This window comes from Chaetodon trifascialis, chromosome 12 (assembly GCF_039877785.1).
Source record: "Chaetodon trifascialis isolate fChaTrf1 chromosome 12, fChaTrf1.hap1, whole genome shotgun sequence".
Lineage (NCBI taxonomy): Eukaryota > Metazoa > Chordata > Actinopteri > Chaetodontiformes > Chaetodontidae > Chaetodon > Chaetodon trifascialis.
This window is the reverse complement of record NC_092067.1, coordinates 27,009,866-27,029,865: the sequence shown is the minus strand read 5'-3', so window position 1 is coordinate 27,029,865 and position 20,000 is coordinate 27,009,866. Positions and strand designations below refer to the sequence as shown.

General features: G+C 48.2%; 3 protein-coding genes across 3 annotated transcripts in view; 2 read left to right on the top strand and 1 right to left on the bottom strand.

Annotated features, from left to right (window-relative positions):
* Positions 1–11,368, top strand: part of itgav (integrin, alpha V) — a 25,939-nt gene extending 14,571 nt beyond the window's left edge. Inside the window, exons 17-32 of the mRNA XM_070975600.1 lie at positions 12–119; positions 486–541; positions 692–846; positions 1,362–1,499; positions 1,709–1,776; positions 2,057–2,201; positions 2,370–2,462; positions 2,771–2,850; positions 4,101–4,181; positions 4,351–4,456; positions 4,571–4,729; positions 4,938–5,069; positions 5,329–5,442; positions 5,593–5,700; positions 6,023–6,142; positions 7,548–11,368. Coding sequence (XP_070831701.1) covers positions 12–119; positions 486–541; positions 692–846; positions 1,362–1,499; positions 1,709–1,776; positions 2,057–2,201; positions 2,370–2,462; positions 2,771–2,850; positions 4,101–4,181; positions 4,351–4,456; positions 4,571–4,729; positions 4,938–5,069; positions 5,329–5,442; positions 5,593–5,700; positions 6,023–6,142; positions 7,548–7,640 — 1,756 coding nt within the window. The 3' untranslated portion in view covers positions 7,641–11,368. The remainder of the gene's footprint in view (positions 1–11; positions 120–485; positions 542–691; positions 847–1,361; positions 1,500–1,708; positions 1,777–2,056; positions 2,202–2,369; positions 2,463–2,770; positions 2,851–4,100; positions 4,182–4,350; positions 4,457–4,570; positions 4,730–4,937; positions 5,070–5,328; positions 5,443–5,592; positions 5,701–6,022; positions 6,143–7,547) is intronic.
* A 459-nt stretch (positions 11,369–11,827) lies between these two features.
* Positions 11,828–16,293, bottom strand: LOC139340350 (alpha-aspartyl dipeptidase). Its single transcript, XM_070976133.1, has 8 exons — positions 15,911–16,293; positions 15,368–15,456; positions 15,041–15,115; positions 14,702–14,781; positions 14,295–14,468; positions 13,103–13,162; positions 12,405–12,487; positions 11,828–11,972 (listed from the first exon to the last, which is right to left on the bottom strand). Exons 1-8 carry the CDS (start codon positions 16,003–16,005, stop codon positions 11,912–11,914), a joined length of 717 nt encoding a protein of 238 aa, XP_070832234.1. The 5' UTR covers positions 16,006–16,293; the 3' UTR covers positions 11,828–11,911.
* A 1,592-nt stretch (positions 16,294–17,885) lies between these two features.
* The window catches only part of tgfbr2l (transforming growth factor beta receptor-like), an 11,612-nt gene continuing 9,497 nt past the window's right edge, over positions 17,886–20,000 (top strand). The window contains exon 1 of the mRNA XM_070976063.1: positions 17,886–18,003. Within this exon, the coding sequence (XP_070832164.1) occupies positions 17,949–18,003 (55 nt within the window). The 5' untranslated portion in view covers positions 17,886–17,948. The remainder of the gene's footprint in view (positions 18,004–20,000) is intronic.

The window sequence follows — 20,000 nt, the reverse complement described above, 5'->3', positions numbered from 1 at the left end:
GTGTGTGTCAGAGCTCGTCCAGTGATCAGTGTGAACGCCACGTTGGACCTCACACCTCAGATCATCAACCCAGAGGAAAAGACGTGCACGCTGCCAGGAAGCAGCACGCTGGTTTCCTGGTGAGAGACGCGGAGGATCAGACAGAAACTGATGATCAATGAAACGATCAGCGCGAAGAGGAGGCGGCGCTCACACTCTGAGCGGCTCGCCGTCCGTCAGCTGATGAGATGCTTCACGATCAGGGATGGTGCAACAGTTAGCTTAGCATAAAGACTGGAAACAGGCCCACACAGCTAGCCTGGTTCACCCACCAGCACCTCACAGGAAGTGAGTGAGCCCGGCAGGAAGCTGTTTCCCTCTCTTCCCAGTCTTTATGCTAAGCTAAGCTAACTGTCACAGTGCAGGTCTGAGATCAGTGATCTGATGTGGTTCCAGTCTTTAAAGCTGATGGTTGAACGCTGCAGCTGACGCTGTCTGTCTTTCAGCTTCAAGGTGAAGTACTGCCTGAAGGCGAGCGGCCGCGGAGCTCCGCCCACTCTCAGTGAGTAAAAAAGACGCTTTCTCTCACACTGACCCGTCCTCGCCGCTCGCTCAGTTCAGAGCCATCATGTCTGCACCAGTCATCCTGTGGTTGCGGTTCTGCAGCTTTCAGACGTCCTCCTGATCTCCTCTCTGATTGGTCGCCCTCCAGGTTTCCGTGTGGACCTCGTGTTGGACCGTCTGAAGCAGAAGGAGGCGACTAAACGCGTCCTCTTCCTGCACGGCCGCAGTTTTCAGTACTCCAAGAACATGATGGTGTCCAACGGCAAAGGCCCGGCCTGCGAGGAGCAGCACGTCTTCCTGAGGGTGAGGAGGTGATGCGTTTTCGAGTCAAAGAAGAAAAAACTGTTAAAGAAACAGACAGCACTGAACGAGTGAAAGGTGGAGTTTTAATGTGAAGCATCACAGAATGAGACTTTAAGGGGGGGGGGCTCCAGGATGCATGAGCCGCTACTAGCATAACACCCCACAGTCCCACACATCTGTAGAGGTGCATTGTGGGTAATATAGGTGCTAGGATTTGACAAGAAGATGATCTCTCACTGTGCTCCATCCGTCTCGAGTCTGATGGAGTCTAATGGTAAATGAGTGGAGGACAGACTCCGTGTGTCTCAGTGTCCTCATGAAGACTCATCAGGGTCCCTCTTAAGATGAATGTCTGTGAAGCGCTGTGCAGCTGGACTGACTGATGAGCTGAACCTGAAGCAGGACAGACTTTCAAAATAAGAGCTGAAGAGTGAAAATGTCTCTCTCTGTCTCTCTGTCCCTCTCTGTCTCTCTGTCTCCCTGTCTCTCTCTGTCTCTCTGTGTGTCTCTCTCAGGACGATCGAGAGTTTCGGGATAAGATCACTCCCATCTCCGTGGCGATGGAGTACAGTCTGGACTACCAGCTGGCTGCGGACCAAACCGGACTGCTGCCCATCGTGGACGTGTCTGCGCCGTCCAACATCACCAAGCAGGTCACTGAGCGTGTGTGTGCATGTGTGTGCGTGTGTGTGTGCGTGCGTGTGTGTGTTCATACTTCAGTTTTCAGAACTGTTTGACTGAGTCTTTTCTTTTGGACGTTCATTCTTTCCTCTTTCTCTTCTTCTGTCTTGTTTTTCTTCGTCCTCCTTCTTGTTTGTCCCTCTTGTCTGTCTCTCGTCTCTGCTTCTTCCTCTTCCTTCAGGCTCACATCTTGTTGGACTGTGGAGACGACAACATCTGTAAACCGGACCTGAGGCTGTCAGTGAAGAGGTGGGTCTGGATCTCAGTGATGATAATTCAAATAAACTTTATTCATAAAGACTTTTCAGAGCAAAGTGCTTCACGTGGTTGAACCAGGATTCAGACATTTGACGAGGCCATGAGGCGAATCCATTCAGAACAGTGACCGAAGGATAGATGAGACATGTCCAACAGTAACATGTGAGATGGGACTGATAATAGAACAGATGAGTTGGACATCAGCAGCGTGCCGTCCAATCGGTTTTAAATGAAGCTCTGACACAGTTCGTGTCTCCGCCTCGTCCCTCAGCGACCGGCAGCAGATCTACATCGGCGACGACAACGCTCTGACTCTGGAGATCAGCGCCGAGAATCAGGGAGAAGGAGCCTACGAGGCCGAGCTCCACGTCTACCCTCCACAGCAGGCCGACTTCACCGGGGTCGTCCGCAGCCAGGTGAGGCACGCACGCGCACACACGCACTCACACGCACGCACGCACACGCACGCACACATACACATACACACGCACACGCGCGCGCTGCAGGCTCGTGCTGGATGTGGATGAAGAGTTGCTCCTCTTCAGGGATCAAACTGACACTCGGTCTGTTCTGTTGTGTCTCAGACTCTCAGCAGGTTGTCCTGCGCCTACAAGAAGGAGAACCAGACCAAGATGGTGGTGTGTGACCTGGGAAACCCCATGAAGGGAGGAACGAAGGTGAGTGACCCCATCCGCCTCGGCTCAGGCTGCGTTCAGTCTGAGCACAGGTACTGCATCCGTCAGCGGTGGAGCCCAGCCTGCCTCTGAGCTGATAACGTCTCCACCTGCTCCTCCACCTGCTCCTCCACCTGCTGCCTCTGGTTCAACGTTCCAGTCCACCACCAGTGTACATTAATACTCTTTGACACGAACAGACGTCTCTGTCCTCCGCTCTACGTGTTGAGTCTTAACATCGTGCTCTTTTCTGTCCCTTCCTGCTTCCTGATTGGTCCTTTGCTGCCTCCTCCTGTGCTGTGATTGGCCAGGTGCTGGCAGAGTTGCGGTTCAGCGTGCACCAGCTGTCGGAGGAGGACACGTCCGTCAAGTTTGACCTACAGATCGTCAGGTAGGGTCTCACTCAGTCTGATCTGAACACACACACACACACACACACACACACACACACACACACACACACAGAGGAAACATACGAAACACACGTACGTTCAGAGCACGCTGCTCTGCTGTGAGTGCTGTCATTGAAATGAATGAGGAGGCGGTTTGTTTTTAACGTGGTGTCCCTGAATGCAGCGTCGAGGCAGGTGCTTCAGCTGTTAGCGGTTAGCGAGCAGCGTCATCAAACTGAACCAGTCTTTGGCTCAGCTTTCAGCTCTGTGTCTTCGTCGATCTGCGGCGCCCCGAGCGAGCGAGCGAGCTCATGTCTGATCACGTCCTCCTCTCAGAGTCGCCTCTGAGCGTCTGAACGCTCCCTCAGGAGCTGATGTGGAGGCAGTTTGTTCATGTGTTCATCAGTGTTTGTGTCCACCTGCTCAAAGGCTCAGTCTGCTTCTTCTTCTTCTTACTTCATAAAATCTTCTTCACTGTGAGCCAGGTCAGTGGCAACAGGAGAAGACAGCCGTCCAATCAGAGCCGAGCATGTGAACGATTGGCTGAGCTGAGAGGCCCGTCGGCCGGCCCCGTTCACTGAGGCTGAGCAGCTTTTCTCCAACGCTCATTTCAATGACAAAACCCTGAAAGTGTTCACAGACTCTGTGTGTGTGTGTGTGTGTGTGTGTGTGTGTGTGTGTGGGGGAGAGAGCGAGGGCGACAGAGAGAGGTATGTTAATGACAGGGTCGGCCCTGACAGCTCGGCTTCGCTCAGACCTTTCTCGCTTCATTTGACTCGTCTGAATCTGCAGCTCGCAAAGCTCAGCGTGACCCTTCCTACCCGTCCACAACCACAAAGGTTCAGACTCAGGGGACGGAAAGCAGCGTCTTTGTCCCCCCCCACCCCCCCCACCCCCGGCCAAAACCACCAGGACACCAAGTATTCAAAGTAGCTCCAGCAGTGACATGCTGCTCTGACACTGAAGCTTCAGTCTGATGAACAACACAACACACACAGGACACACTTTACTGCACAGGCAGTACTTTTACTGCATCAAGCTGGATGTACTGCTGTACTTTTACTGCATCAAGCTGGATGTACTGCTGTACTTTTACTGCATCAAGCTGGATGTACTGCAGTACTCTTCCTCCAGCAGGATTGTGATGCAGGGCCTCAGTGTCGTCTGTGTCGGAGCAGCAGCTCCACCTGGTGGCTGCTTCCAGCATCGCAGCTGAACGTCCTTTAAACTTTCTTTGTTTGTGTTTCAGCTCGAACCAGTTCAACAACACCAGTCCTCGAGTGTCCAGTGTCACCAAGCTGGCCGTCCTCGCTAAAGTGTCCATCAGAGGGTAACACTCACACACACACACACACACACACACACACACACACACACACATGACTTATTTACTGTAACCACTGACCCAAAAATCAGGTTTTGTCCACAGCTGGACAAGTGTCCTCAGTTAAGTGGTCTGTCATCTGAAAAGTGTGTGTATGTGTGTGTTGTCTCCCCAGGACGTCGTCTCCCAGCCAGGTGCTTCTTCCAATCGCCAACTGGAAACCTAAAGAGCCTCCTGTGGTCGGAGACGACATCGGACCACAGATAGTTCACGTCTATGAGGTGCGTGCACACACACACACACACACACACACACACACACACACACGATTCCACACATAATGACAGCCGCCGTCAGGGACGCAGTAATGAGTCTCGAGTGGACGCCGTCCTCAGCTCCTGAACAACGGGCCCAGCACGTTCAGCAAGGCGGCGCTGCAGGTGGAGTGGCCCTACCAGTTCAAGAACGGCTCGCTGCTCTACATCACCAGCTACGAGACCGAGGGCCCCATCAACTGCACCACCGACATGGAGATCAACCCGCTCAACGTGTCGGTGAGGACCACGCACACACACACACACACACACGCACACACACACACACTGATCCAACAACACTGATCCTGATCTGATTCATGACGAGAAAACAGGAATCCTGAGAACAGAGTGACAGCAAAGGTTGTAATCTGTGTGTGTGTGTGTGTGTGTGTGTGTGTGTGTGTGTGTGTGTGTGTGTGTGTGTGTGTGTGTGTGTGTGTGTTAGAACCCGTTGTCCTCAGCAAAGAACACTAGTGGGGTTCCACCCAGAGAACGAGAGACGGAGGGACGAAACCGAAACCACGTCCGCAAGAGAGACCTGGAATCAAGAGACACACAGAGTGACCTGCAGACACTGGTACACGCACACACACACACACACACACGCACGCACACACGCGCGCGCACATACACATACACACGCGCACACACAGAAACCTGCAGGCTTCGTGCTTCAGCTCTCTGTGGCCGTCAGCTCAGATGGATTTCGGTAGAATTTGGTGATTGATTGTGAAAAGTTTCGTTTCCAAAGAGGAAAGATTAGAAACAAAGACTCTGTGTGTGTGTGTGTGTGTGTGTGTGCGTGTGCGTGTGCGTGTGCGTGTGTGTGTGTGTAGGACTGCACCACAGCAGAGTGTCTGCGGCTGAGATGTCAGGTCGGTCGTCTGGAGAGGAGGAAGAACGCCATCCTCTTCATCTACTCCCGACTGGCTGTCAACAACTTCCTCAGGGTAAACAAACAAACAAACAAACAAACGAACACACACACACACACACACACACACACACACACACACACACACACAGCTGTGTCAGTGTCACAGCAGTAAGAGTGTTCTTCGCCGTCTCGTGTCTGATCGCCTGCTGCTGTTTGCTTTCAGACGGAGAACCAGAATCGCTCGTATGTGGTTCGATCCACGGCCTCCTTCAGCGTCATCGAGATGCCCTACAAGAACCTGGCGTCCGAGCTGCCGTCCAACAGCACCACCGTAAGAGCGCAGCCGTCAGCGGCCGGGCGGTCTTTCTAGAAACGCCTCACAGCCGCAGACAGGAATGACGTGATTGGTCTAAATAAACCCGAGTGGGCGGGGCCACAGAGTTGTAAAGGACTCCGTTAAATAACAAACATTTCCAGATCACGGCTGAACGGTGTGTTTGAAGGAAGGCCGCGATGGTCGTCTGAAGCTCAGCCTCAGCTCCCGCTGCTGTCGCTGATCCTCAGAGAGTTCAGGACAGAAAAAAGACCATCCAGCATGAAACAGACTTCATCAAACACGTGTGAGCGGTGTCTGAACACAGGTGTGTTTGCAGGTGAGCGTGTCGGTGGTGTGGGTGGCGGAGCCTCCTCAGTCGGTGCCTGGGTGGGTGGTGGCTCTGGCGGTGCTGGCAGGTCTGCTGCTGCTGGCGCTGCTCATCTTCATCATGTACAAGGTGAGACTCAAACACTGAGGGACACAGTACTGTGTGCTGTAGTACTGTGTGCTGTAGTACTGTGTGCTGTAGTACTCTGTGCTGTAGTACTGTGTGCTGTAGTACTGTGTGCTGTAGTACTCTGTGCTGTAGTACTTTGTGCTGTAGTACTGTGTGCTGTAGTACTGTGTGCTGTAGTACTCTGTGCTGTAGTAGTGTCTGCTGTAGTACTCTGTGCTGTAGTAGTGTGTGCTGTAGTACTGTGTGCTGTAGTACTCTGTGCTGTAGTACTGTGTGCTGTAGTACTGTGTGCTGTAGTACTGTGTGCTGTAGTACTGTCTGCTGTAGTACTCTGTGCTGTAGTACTCTGTGCTGTAGTAGTGTCTGCTGTAGTACTCTGTGCTGTAGTACTGTGTGCTGTAGTACTGTGTGCTGTAGTACTCTGTGCTGTAGTAGTGTCTGCTGTAGTACTCTGTGCTGTAGTACTGTGTGCTGTAGTACTGTGTGCTGTAGTACTCTGTGCTGTAGTACTGTGTGCTGTAGTACTGTCTGCTGTAGTACTCTGTGCTGTAGTACTCTGTGCTGTAGTACTCTGTGCTGTAGTACTGTGTGCTGTAGTACTCTGTGCTGTAGTACTGTGTGCTGTAGTACTCTGTGCTGTAGTACTTTGTGCTGTAGTACTGTGTGCTGTAGTACTCTGTGCTGTAGTAGTGTCTGCTGTAGTACTGTGTGCTGTAGTACTGTGTGCTGTAGTACTGTGTGCTGTAGTACTGTCTGCTGTAGTACTGTGTGCTGTAGTACTGTGTGCTGTAGTACTTTGTGCTGTAGTACTGTGTGCTGTAGTACTCTGTGCTGTAGTAGTGTCTGCTGTAGTACTCTGTGCTGTAGTACTCTGTGCTGTAGTACTCTGTGCTGTAGTACTGTGTGCTGTAGTACTTTGTGCTGTAGTACTCTGTGCTGTAGTACTCTGTGCTGTAGTACTGTGTGCTGTAGTACTTTGTGCTGTAGTACTCTGTGCTGTAGTACTCTGTGCTGTAGTACTTTGTGCTGTAGTACTGTGTGCTGTAGTACTCTGTGCTGTAGTAGTGTCTGCTGTAGTACTCTGTGCTGTAGTACTGTGTGCTGTAGTACTTTGTGCTGTAGTACTGTGTGCTGTAGTACTCTGTGCTGTAGTACTGTGTGCTGTAGTACTGTGTGCTGTAGTACTTTGTGCTGTAGTACTCTGTGCTGTAGTAGTGTGCATGCATTGTGGGTAACGTAGGCTCCAGGTCTTGACAGGAAGAAGAACGTGTGGGCGATAGGAGACGACAGGATTGTGGTTGTGCTGATGGATTGTGGTCCGCCGTGAAGAACTCAGCTTCAGCTGACGTTTGACTGAAAGAGATGAATGAGTAAAATGTCTTCTTCATCTTCTCCTCCTCCTCAGCTGGGCTTCTTTAAGCGGGTCCGGCCTCCTCAGGAGGACTGCACTGAGAAGGAGCAGCTGCAGCCGGAGGAGAACGGAAACACTGACGCCTAGAGGCCGAGCTGAGAGGAGCGCCCCCCTCTGTCAGGACTGAGAAATTCAGGGTAAAATGGCCGTTGAGAGACATTCACTGTATTCACTGCTGAGTGGCTGACGATGACGATGACAATGACGATGACGATGACGATGATGATGATGGTACCACTTTAAGAGTTCTTACTGGTCGTGTTGTGCTGAGCGGCTTCGGTCCAGATGAAACCCTCAAAGCTCAAGAAGCTGACAGTTAAAGGAACAGTTCAACCTTTATTCACTCTAGATGTTGCAGCCAGTTAGCTTAGCTTAGCATAAAAACAGCTAGCCTGGCTCTGTCTGAAGCTAACCAGATCCACCTGTTAGCACCTCTGAAACTCTCTGATTCACTCATTAAATCTCATTTGTTTATTAAAACGGCAGATCGGCGTTTTACAGACTCTTCTGGTTTTCCACGTGACGCGTTCAGCAGGCGACTCGTCACCCGACAGATGAGATCTAAAGTGTTCAGTGAGCTCGTTTAGAGGCGCTGCCGGCTGGATGTCAGACAGGGCGAGGCGACCTCTGACATCACGACATCACGTCAACGGCTCAAAGCCTTGATCGTCTGTTTGTTCCAACATGCAAATGAGGCATTAGTGTCGCTGTTCTGGAGATACGAGGTTTTCATCTGCACCAAAGGCCTTTTAGTAAATTTGCACATTTTCTGTCAGAACCCAAAACCATTGATTGAAAGTCCAGAACTGCTGATGAATTCACGTCATCTGTGAAGGCGCTCCAGTTTGACCTCTGACCTCTGAGGCGCTCTGAGCTCGGACTGCTGTGACCATTTCTCCATCAGCTCCCACAAAGTGCTCGCTGGTCCAGTAACAAACTAATAACAACAAAAACAAACGAGGCAAAAGAAAACTAACCGAAATAAGTGAAATAATTCTGCAAAGCCTGTAACTTATTAACAATATACAATGAAAACAGCCGAGCGGCAATAAGGGTAGAAAATAGAAATGAGGTGATGAAGCAGAGGATTGTGGGTCGGTGACGTCCTCCAGCAGCCATCAGCCTTTATTATTGATCTGAAATCAATAAAGCAGCAATATGAAATGTGTCGGCAGCAGGAGAGTTAGGAAGCGGCTGATTGGCTACATTCAGCTCTGTTTGGATTAAAGTGGTTTGAGCGGACGATGACGATGATGATGATGATGATGATGATGATGAGGAGGAGGAGGAGTGTTACAGTCATACATTTACCCTGAGGTCTTCTTTTCTTCTTCTGCTTCGTGTGTGTGGGGAAGCTGCTTTGGGTTTCAGGCTTCGGGACGCTGGCGGTGATTTCACTTTTTATGTTTATTTTCTACCAAACGACGATAATACGAACAAAAGAGCGTCCGTTCATTTCAATGCCACAAAGAAAGTGTTTGCAAAGTTTGCTTTTGGCTCAGAAAATGGTGTGTGGTTGCAAAATCAGTGCTGTGATGAGTTTCTCAATCGCCTTGTGAAACTGACCGTGAGCTAAACCCCTCCCCCTCGATAGCGATGTCCAATCATAGCTATGCAAACAGGTCCGTCTGGACAGGTTAGCAAGCTGAAGCTAACATGGAAAAATCATACATGAGATAGAATAAATAGTGTGTTTATCTGCTGGAACATAATACAGTCATTAGCATGTCTGGCTAGCTAGCTGACTACCTAAACCCTGACATCACTGAGTTAGCATAATATTAGCTAAAAGTTTTTTAAAAGTCCTGTTAGCAACTAGCACATCAACTGTGTTGTATTTCCTCACTGTGTGGGAGTCAGTCCTGGATGCTATCAGAGTTTAAGCTAACGTTAGCAGCTCTGTTAAGATCCATTGAATTTTAGGAAATGTACCCTCCAGCAACTCCTGCTAACATCATCCCGAAAACTTTTATTTAGAAATGTATTTACATCACACCTTCCTAGACCAGATGTCACCAAGTGCTTTACGACAAAAAAAACAAACAACAAAAGACGCAATAAAGAAAACAATGAATTTCTTTATATCTCTAATTAAAGGAAACCCTGAACAGGATGAAGTCCAAAGAGAGACCGTTCCAGCTGAAAACAGCTTTAGCTTCAGTCTGTTAGCATGATACCATGACGTGAGACCTGTTAGCTTTAGCTTCAGTCTGTTAGCATAATATCGTGTGTAGCCATCAAGTGCATATTCAAGACCAGTTGTACAGATCCTCAGCTTGAAATAACTCCACTGGAAGCATTAAAAAAGAGGCTGTTTTCAAACAAACTCATGGAGCTAACGTTAGCTTAATTAGCTTCTAGCTACAGCTGATAAAATGTGGCCAGAAATGAGAACGTGCTTTAATCGACTTCTGTCAGAAGTCGAGGCTCAATTATTTGAAGCGTTTTGCTGAAAAATCACGTTATCGCGTTTTTATTCAAGCGGAGTGATTGACATGCGTAGCAACAGTAGCTAAGGAGGGCGGGGCTTAATGAGCGGTCAGTCAGAGTTCATCTGTCCCTCCTGCACTGAGGCGTCTGCTCTTCCACTCGTTAGGATTTTTGTGTAATAGGGTTGTTTCTCCTCAGATTTCCTGACCGGCAGCTTTGCTGAAAACAAAAACACGATGAAGCCTGACAGCAGGTCCGACGTCGTGTTTGTGTGTGTGTGCGTGTGTGTGTGTGTGTGTGTGAGAGAGAATATATAAAAAACATAAAAACACTGCGACAGTATGAATTTACCCATATTGGGTTTGCACCATGAATTAATGTTAAGGTTGATTTTAACAATATATTAATCCAGTTAACAGTCACAATGAAATAACTTTTTTTTTTCATGGCGTCTTATCGCCCGCTTTCAGTTTGTCACTGCTGCCACTAGAGGTCACTACTGCCGCCATCGAGCTGTTAACGAGCTCTCGGTCTCACAGTCAAACGTTTGACGTGAACTCTGATGTGGATCTTCTGAAGGAGGAAAAGGCCTCTAAGGCTGCAGCTCGCTGTAGCTTCATATTAAGAGCATCGAGCTTTTCATCGAAGTCTCAGAAGAGAATAACAACATTTCCCAAATTTTACTTTAAAACTTCAAATCTGAAGTATTTACATGAAATATTCCGACTAAATCAACGCTGAGCTGTTGTTTATTCAGAGTTTAATCCTGGAAACTCTGATTTGACCAGATTTCTTCCATCATTGTGATTTCAATGATGCTAAATTCTTATTGGTGCACAGAAATCTGTGACCTCATCTTTTCCCTCCTGGGCCCCGCCCACTTCACACCAGTGAGCTATCCGTTAAAAAACAGTAAAATTCAGAAACGCCATCAGAGGAAAGACGTGAGACGGTTTGAGCCGCGATGGTCGACGCGATCGCTGCACCGATGTCTGAACGACTGACATGAAGCTTGAGCAGGACTGACGTCAGCTCACCTTCAGCTCCACCTTCAGCTCCACCTTCAGCTCCACCTTCACTGAACATGAACAGAAATACAGAAAATTCCACATTTGGACAAAAGGTTTGGAAACAGAATGAAAGAGTGATCTGAAGTCAGTCCTGCTGCTGTCTGTCCGTCTGTTTGAGGGGTTTGAACTGTGTTTTATATTTAATACCACTGTCCGTTTGTCTGTCTCTCTGTCTGTCCGTCTTCCTTTCTGCCTCGAGAAAACTTGGACTATTTTTGATGTATGTATTCTTTCACCTAGAGGATAAAAATTAACTATTTCATATGGAGATGATTTCACCTTTGAGCTGAAATAAACTGACCTGTTCACATTTTATTTAGTGTTTGTCTTTTTAGTGGACAGTGAATCTGTCCTCTGTCCAGACTCGGACTCGGACCGAGTTTAGGCCGTCGTCATCACACGGGCGAGGCCACACAGGGCGCTCGTTTAGGGGCCTTCGGGTGTTCTTTAGTTTGTTTAAGTGTTGTGTTGAATGACCCTGACAGTCACACATCAGGGACGAACCATCCTCAACAAACAGAGGCTCCTCTGAGGATGGAACAGTCCATTCTGCTGTGGTGGGGGGGGGGGCACCCTGACAGTGATTAAGGAAGTACTTAAAGGGCTCATAAGTTAGAAGAGGAAACAGAATTTTATACATTTTAAATCCAAACATCAGGATGACTCTACAGCTGTCAGGGCCCCTTCAGTTGGGGGGGGGCCCTCAGTTCGGGGGCCCCTTCAGTCGAGTCGTTGCAGTTGACAAGCTAACAGAAAACTGCGTCACAGTGGATTACTCTGTAAAATGTTTATTCTGTCTGAGTTCTGTCCTCCAGGACAAAAAGATGAGACCTTCATGTCCTGCTTCCCTCTGATTGGTCAGCGTGTCAGCAGGAAGCTGAGGTCACTTCCTGGCTCGTACTCCACTGACGGCTTTCCCCTAAAACACACGAGCATAAAGAAACACATGACTGTTACTGTGTGTGTGTGTGTGTGTGTGCGTGTGTGCGTGTGTGCGTGTGCGCGTGTGTGTGTGCGTGTGTGTGTATGTGTGTGTGTGTGCGTGTGTGTGTGTGTGCGTGCGTGCGTGTGTGTGCATGTGTGTGCGTGTGTGTGTGCGCGTGCATGCGTGTGCGTGTGTATGTGTACGTGTGTGTGCGCGCGTGCGTGCGTGTGTGTGCGTGCGTGTGCGTGCGCGCGTGTGTGTGAGTGCGTGCGTGTGTGTGTGTGTGCGTGTGTATGTGTGTGTGTGTGTGTGCACGTGCATGCGTGTGCGTGTGCGTGCGTGTGTGTGTGTGCGCGTGTGTGTGTGTGTGTGTATGTGTGCGTGTGTGTGTGTGTGTGTATGTGTGCGTGCGTGTGCGTGTGTTACCTGGTGAACAGTCTGGCCTTGGTGCTTCCCAGCAGCGTGGCTTTGCTTCCCTCCACCAGCAGCAGGGATCCTTCCCTCAGACCCTGTCACATTCAGTTCATTTTGATGAGAACAGACACGACTGAAACGCAGTTTAAAAAACAGACACTTCTTAAATCCCTCGTCATTTTCATTCAACACTGAGAATCTGAAAACTGTGACGTCAGATAAAGGCCAGGTCTCATATAAAGGCCGGGGGCAAAGACGAGATCAGAGGAAGCAGAGACGATAAAATGAACTGAATAAAATCAAATCAATAAGAATATAAACAGCTGCTGACTGACAGCGAGATGGACCAATCAGTTTCACTTCCACAGGCCGCTGCGAGGGTTAATCGTTCTACTTTACAGCCAACTGTTGTCAAACTAGCATCAGTGACATTTTACACTTCCAGCAAATGTTTCACAATAAAAGCACACCTATCAAAGGAAGGATTCTGCCCATTGAGCCACTGCAATCATTTTACTGTGAAACAGCTGTGAAGGAAGTGTCGAGTTTCACTGACGGCAGCTTAACTGACGCAAGAACGGCACAAAGAAAGCGAATCAGAAAAACTTTGTGCTGGAGCGAGCAGAAGTTTGACAGCAGTGAGGAAGAGCTCTGAGGAAGAGCGCCGAAGAAAGGATTCATCAAGACAACAGGGGACAGGCCTGTCTCACCAGGACACACGGAGTATCGGGTTCCTCGTGGTACTGAGTGATCCTCTGCTCTCTGGTCTCCTGACACGACACAAACACACAATAAACATGTCAGATACACCCCTGAGACAAACGTGTCCTCTGAGGAAGTGATGTCATACATGAAAAGCACAGCGTGGAAAGACTTCATGTGGTGAGTTTCTTTACCAACAACAGTGTAGAAGTACTCCATCACAGGTACTTCACTCCTCCAGTAAGAGTACAGAAGCTTCATCCATGAAGTACCAGCAGCTAAAGCTGGGAGAGACTGTTCAGTGTTTTTTATGGAAAATCCTATTTTGAAAGGTAACCATGGCGATGGCACCTGTCCAATCAGTACTAACTATTAGAAAATGGAAATACAGAGTAGAAGTACCTCAAACGTTTATGTACGTACAGTACTTGAGTAAATGTACCTGGACTTCTTATAATAATGTACTTATATAATATTATGACAAATAACCAACAACGACCACAAGGGGGAGCCATACGACAGCACACAGAGGGCTGGACACTGCGGCATGCTGGGAAACGCGACTACACACAACAACACGACAAAAACGTGTTTTTTATTTTCTAATCAGATTCATCAACTTATTTGTTTTTTGTTGGTCAACAGAAAGTTAATCAGCAGCAGCTCTGCTAATCAATCAATCAGTGCTAATCAATCAATCAGTGCTAATCAATCAATCAGTGAACACACCTGAATGATCAGAATCAGTTTTCTGTGTCTGTTTTCTATCACGACTGTCAGACAGCACGTCTCTTTGAACGCTGATCTCTCCGTCTGCTGACGCCGCCGTTCTTTCTGCCGACAGCAGCATTTTTTTCAGCTTCATGTTGTGAAACTTCCTGCTGCAGGAAAAGAAGATGGCCGACCGGCGACGACCTGCACGAACTCACAGCCAGGTAGAAACACCTGAGGCCTCAGCCTGATGACATGTCACATGAGCAGCTGTCTTTTCACCTGACGGGTGAGAAAAGGTCAACTGATAGGGCAGACAGTCGACCAATCAGAGCGAGCTGACTTATCAGCTTGTGAGTGAGGTGACATCATTCTCGCCAATTAGTTGTTATCAGTTCTTTGTTTGATCTCATCGACAGCTTCTCCTCTGGATCCTGTGACTCCAGCTGTGAACGAAACGCAGACACCCCCCCCGTTAGAGACACTCACCCCCATGTGGCGGCTGTTGGGGTCGGCGTCCAGGTAGTGCGGGTTGATGTTGAAGGGGACGAGGCCGATGGCGGCGAAGGACGGAGGGTAGACGATGGGCATGTCGTTGGTGGTGTTGATGCTGACGGTGGCCACGTTGGTGCCGGCGCTAGAGCCCATGTAGGGGACCCCGTCCTGGGTTAGGATGGAGGAAAGACGGAGGGAAAGAGGGAGAAGGAAGCAGGACAGAGGGAAAGGAAAGGAGGTACAGGAGGAAGGAAGGAAGGAAGGAAGGAAGGAAGGAAGGAAGGAAGGAAGGAAGGATTTGAAAAACAACAGGAAGTGACGAGAGCCTCAAACTTCAGTTTACCGTGCGTGCGTGCGTGCGTGCGTGCGTGCGTGCGTGCGTGCGTGCGTGCGTGCCTCACCTCCAGCACTCTCCTCCTGATCTCTGACACCACCTCGTTGTCATAGAGACTCTTCAGCAGCCGGAAAGTGTTTCCTCCTCCTGCAAAACACACACACTGCTGTCAAAGTCTGGACTACAGCTGGAGGATGAGGAGGGACGGACGGAAGGAAGGACAGACGGATGGACAGAAGGAGGGACAGACAGACAGAAGGAACAAAGGAAGAAAGAACAGAAAGGGAATAATGGAGGATAGAAAACTAAAGGTGCGGCAGGTGTTCGGCGTCTCTGCAGCTTCATTCAGTCGGAGCCTGCGGGGATTCGAACCACCGTCCCTGCTGCCTTGCTCTGCTGGTCCTACCTATGAAAATGCCCTCAGCCTTCCGGACGGCGTCGACGGGGTCCGAGGCCTCGTGGATGCCGTCCACCTCGTAACCTGCGGGGCCAAACACACCAAACTCTGACTGCTGCTCATCAGGTCCAAACGAGCGCGTGAGATCACTGAGACCAGTTTGACCAGTTTGAGCTGAATGTCTTTAACACGGACGTACTGGACTGTATTAGATTAACAACAACTAACAGTGTTTACATGCAAACACAAACATGTAGAAAAATAAGCCAAAAGTCCACAGAAGAAACACAAAAACACAGAGAAACACGTGCAGACTGTCCACAGAGCAGGACGCACCCAGAGTCTTAAACTTGTCCCTGGCCGTCTTGGTGTAGGCGTCTCTGTCGTGGAGGGCGTAGGGGACGAACAGGACCCTCCTCACATCTCTGAAACACACAAAACACACTGCCATTAGAACAGGAAGGAGGCACAGGTCAAAGGTCAGATCAGATCCACCTGTAAGAGTTCTGAAATCAAGCGTTCAGCCCTGAAACTGTTTGCTTTATATTTCACTTACGTTCTTCTCTTCACACCAAACTCCATTGACAAATCTTGCATTTTAATGATCAGTTGACCTTTATTCGGTTAACTTTGGACAAAGTGACTAAAGACGTCTAAGACATGTTTTTAATGAAACTATTGATCCTAAACTGCTGATTCTGAGCCGAACTTTTCCACTCAACAACAAATTCTCAGAGGATTTTCAACCGAGTCCACAGAGACAAGTTTGTTTGCTGACGGTTACAGAAATGTTAAATTGCCGGATTTTTGAACGTGTTTTGACCGGAAGAAAGCTTTTTGCCCTTCAGGCGCTCCTTACAAACTTGGTGTTGAACTTACTTTCCAAAGAAGTGTGAGATGTGCTGCTGGCAGTGATCCAGGTACCCGCTGCCGTGCAGGGTGGAGTTGGACACCAGCAGGAGTCTCCTCTTCATCTCTGATCAGAGTCTGCCTCGGCTCAGCCGGAGAGTCTGAAGAAAACCTGCGGAGCTGTCACTGCTGCAGAGTCCAGAGGTCCAGGTCCAGGTCCAGGTCCAGGTCCACAGCCCGGCTGAAAGCGCTGCCAGCAGGCCCCTGATGACGGTCTGTGGACCGACTGACGATCCCTGAGCTCACCTCAGACTCAACCGTCTGTTTCAGCCGGTAACAAACCTTCAGTTTGACCGCAGCAACACTTTCAATAAAACGGTTACTTTTCGTTTTCCGACAGCGGAAACAATATTAACATTTCCGGCCCAGTTCTGTCAGAATAAAAGCGTCATCACGACTCCAAAAGACATTACATTTGAACAAATGCTTTATTTTTTCTTTAAAACTGTTTTAATCAAAATAAATTTCCAAAAATAAAAAGAATTGAACTGTTCGTGCTTTTCAAATGTAGTTTGAATGTGACATGTATGTGTGGATATATAGCAGAGCTGAAATGATTAATCAATTAGTCAATCAACAGTACATAAATTAGCTTTTTGATTATCAATTGATTATTGATTGTTTAAGTAATTTTTCATCCAAATAAAAAACAGAACCATTATTATATTGTTCCAGATCGTCCAGCGTTTCTTTTGTTTACCTTCTATGACAGAAAACCAAAGACTTGGATTTTTTTGGACTGTCCACCATTGATTTGCTGAAAGGATCCAAACAGTTCACTAATATTTAAAACTTAGACACCAAAACACTTTAACTCATGACGTGCTTTTATTATGAAGGGCACCTCCGCAGAACATTCGCAGTCATTTGACTGAAGTTCCATCGTTTGGCCACCAGGCGGCAGCAGAACATCAACCTCTGTCAGCATCAGCCACCTTCTGACTGGTGAATGAAACTCTCAGTAAACAAAGAAGCATAAAGAGGAAATATTCAAGAAAAGGATCTCAGCATTGTGCTGAGGAGTGAGAGGGAAACAAAGTCAGCAGATCAGAGGAGAAACAGCAGAGCGGAGAAGGTTTCCTGCTCACATCAGTCACCTTCACCATGATGTGACCAACGAGCCGGAATAAACCTGTTAGTGGTCCCAGTGTCTCTGTCCCAGCCTCACTGGGATTCAGCTGTGCTCAGACAACAGGAAAGAAAGTGATGCTGATGCAGGTGATGATGATGATGATGATGATGATGATGATGATGATGATGAGATACAGACTGCTCATATGAAACAAGAATTGATGGACAGTGAAGATAAAAGTGAAATGATGGTTTATCTCAGCGCTCATCGTTCAGCTGAGGGAGTCAGATGGACAAAAGTCAGAAAACAGTTTTTCATTTGAATTAATAATCAGCCTGTTTTTGTCTTCTTCTTCGTCTCTTTGAGGAACCTTTGAACTGTCAAACCTTGTTCATCATCTTCCAGTCTTAAATGACCGCTTGGTCAAAGTTTTATTAGTAATCTGGGTAGTACATAATACCTCCTAATGCAGCTGTGGAGCGTAACAAAGTATATTTACTACTACTACTACTACTACTACTTTAATTTAGTATTTTACTTGTGTATCTCCATTTCATGCTGCTTTATACTCGTACTCCTCTAAGATCCACTAATAAATACGACAGTAACACTTTGAATGGAGCCACACTGGAGTACTTTTCTGAAGTAAATGCTGCTGCTGCTGCTGCTGCTGCTGCTGCTGCTGCTGCTGCTGCTGTGTACTTGTACTACAGTCAGATCGTGGATGCATGTATTTGTACATGTCTGCCTCCTCCACCTCTGGCGGCTCCGCAGTGGAAACAGAGGCAGCGGCGGTGGGCGGGGCTAAACCACATCTGGATGAAAAACATCTGGACTTCTCTCCACATACATGAGTGACACCGGGGCCGAGGACCGACCGACGGACTGAACGACCGACCGAGCCCGTGTGTGCTTCCCGGCTGGCTTTGTCCGCAGATGATGGCTCGGTGCTGGACGCTTTGGACCGGGGTCCTCGCCCTCCTCGCGGCCGGTGAGTGCTGCCTGTTCTCGGGCTTTTCTCTCTTTTCCTCGGAGCTGTTTGCGGAGGTTCGGAGGGCCGGACCGGAGGGATGGATGGAGGGCAGACGATGTGTTTTTAGAGCTCTACGAGAACAATTTACACCTTTATTCAAGTAAAAGAACCAAGACATCAGTGTAAAAGTACTCCAGCGCGAGTTTAAGTCCTGCGTTCAAAGTACAGTAAAAGTACGGAAGTATTTACAGCCAAAAGTACTTCATGTAAAAGTAAAAGTACTCCTGTCTGATCTCAGTTCATCAGTGTGTTCAGACTGAAGCTCCAGTGTCAGAGCAGCATGTTACTGCAGGAGCTGCTGCAGGTGGAGCTACTTCAAATACTTCATGTACTGTTAGGTAGTTTAGGCCAGCGGGGCCCAAGATAGGGCTCGGGCCCCTCCAAAGGGTCAGCAGATCAGTCTGAAGGGTCCTCAGATGATTGATGGGAAACCTGTTTTCAGAGTCTGGACTTTACTCTAATCTTTGATTTTTGGTAAAATATTGATCTTTGATCTTTTTCTGTGGCAGAAAGTAACTAAGTACATTTACTCAAGTACTGGACGACTATTGTATGTATTTCCATTTTGAGCAACTTTACACTTGTAGTCCATGAATGATAGTTGAATATTCTCCTTTTACTCCATTACATTTGACAGTTTAGTTACTGATTACTCTTCAGATTCCTTCCTGTCCAGTGAAAAGCTCGTATCTCCAGATGTCTTGACGTTACTGACACACCACGAGTTTACTTCATGGTACTTAAAGTGCATTTGGTAGAAATACTTTTACTGTTTCTCGTGAACACAGTAAATGTGCATCGTTGTACTGATACTTTTACCTCATTAAAGGATCTGAATACTTCTTCCATCGCTGCTGAGGACAAACACTGGTGTGTAATCTTTACCATGTTCACCGTCTTAGTTTAGCATGTTAGCATGCTAATGCTAACTAATTAGCAGTGAAAGGCTGGATGTCGTTAGGCCTGCAGGTATTTGGTCATAAACCAAACTACTGGACACGCTGACCTGATGATGGCGCTAAATAACTAAAGTAATTCCAGTTCATCCTCAATGTCTGAAGCACATTTCATCACAATCATCCGACAGCTGCTGAGATGTTTCATTTGACCTCATGGTGGCGCTGAAGGGAAAGTCAACACAAACTAAAACTCAAGCTAAGCGTGAGCTGGTGGCTCAGCGACGGACGGATCGATCAAGTCAAACACAGAAACAAACGTCCGTCGACTTCTTCTGCAACGCGCAGAAACTAAATCAGCTGTTGGTGCAACTGCGGACCTCCAATATGGCGGCCAGATGGGGCTGGATCAGACGAGTTCCAGTAAAAGCTGCTGAACGTAGCATCTGCTGCAGCTGACACGGGTCAAACCTGCACCTCAAAGAGGCAGCGGGTCGGTGCAGCTGAAGCTGGCTGAACACCATCTTCTGTCTCTCACCTGGAAACCCTCTGAAGGAAGTCAGACTCACGGTGGTGGAGGCTGACAGTCAGTCTCTGGTGATTCTCCAACCAGCTGCTCCGACAGCCTCCACCCTTCCTGCTCCAGTCTTTCCTCCACATGTTGAACCTGCTGATCCAGCTCAGACTGAGGACGACATCAGGACCACCTCACGTGTACTGAATGTTTTATTTGACTGAACTCTGTTTGTTTGTTGACAACAACGTCCCCAAGTGTCCCCATGCCGGGTTTAATGTTCTCAGCAAAGTGAGACGTTTCTGGATCACATTTAACTCACAAGTTATTGGATCATCTTGTTTTCATTATTCTGTCTTGTATGAATTTATAAGAAAAAAAAACAAGTAAGAAAGAAATCTGCTCTCAGACTAAAGCCATCGATCACTGAAAAGACAGGCCAGGCTAGCTGTTAGCCAGGCTAGCTGTTAGCCAGGCTAGCTGTCGGTCTCGCTGTGATGGACTGTGGATCAGACGTTCATGGTCTCCTCAGGATGAGCTGTGAT

Coding starts and splice junctions, on each gene's coding strand:
- LOC139340350 (XM_070976133.1), bottom strand. CDS start 16,005: ATGAAGAGGAGACTCCTGCTGGTGTCCAACTCCACCCTGCACGGCAGC. Junction 15,457..15,910: donor ATCTCACACTTCTTTGGAAA/GTAAGTTCAACA, acceptor TGTGTGTTTCAG/AGATGTGAGGAGGGTCCTGT. Junction 11,973..12,404: donor AAGGCCAGACTGTTCACCAG/GTAACACACGCA, acceptor CGTGTGTTTTAG/GGGAAAGCCGTCAGTGGAGT.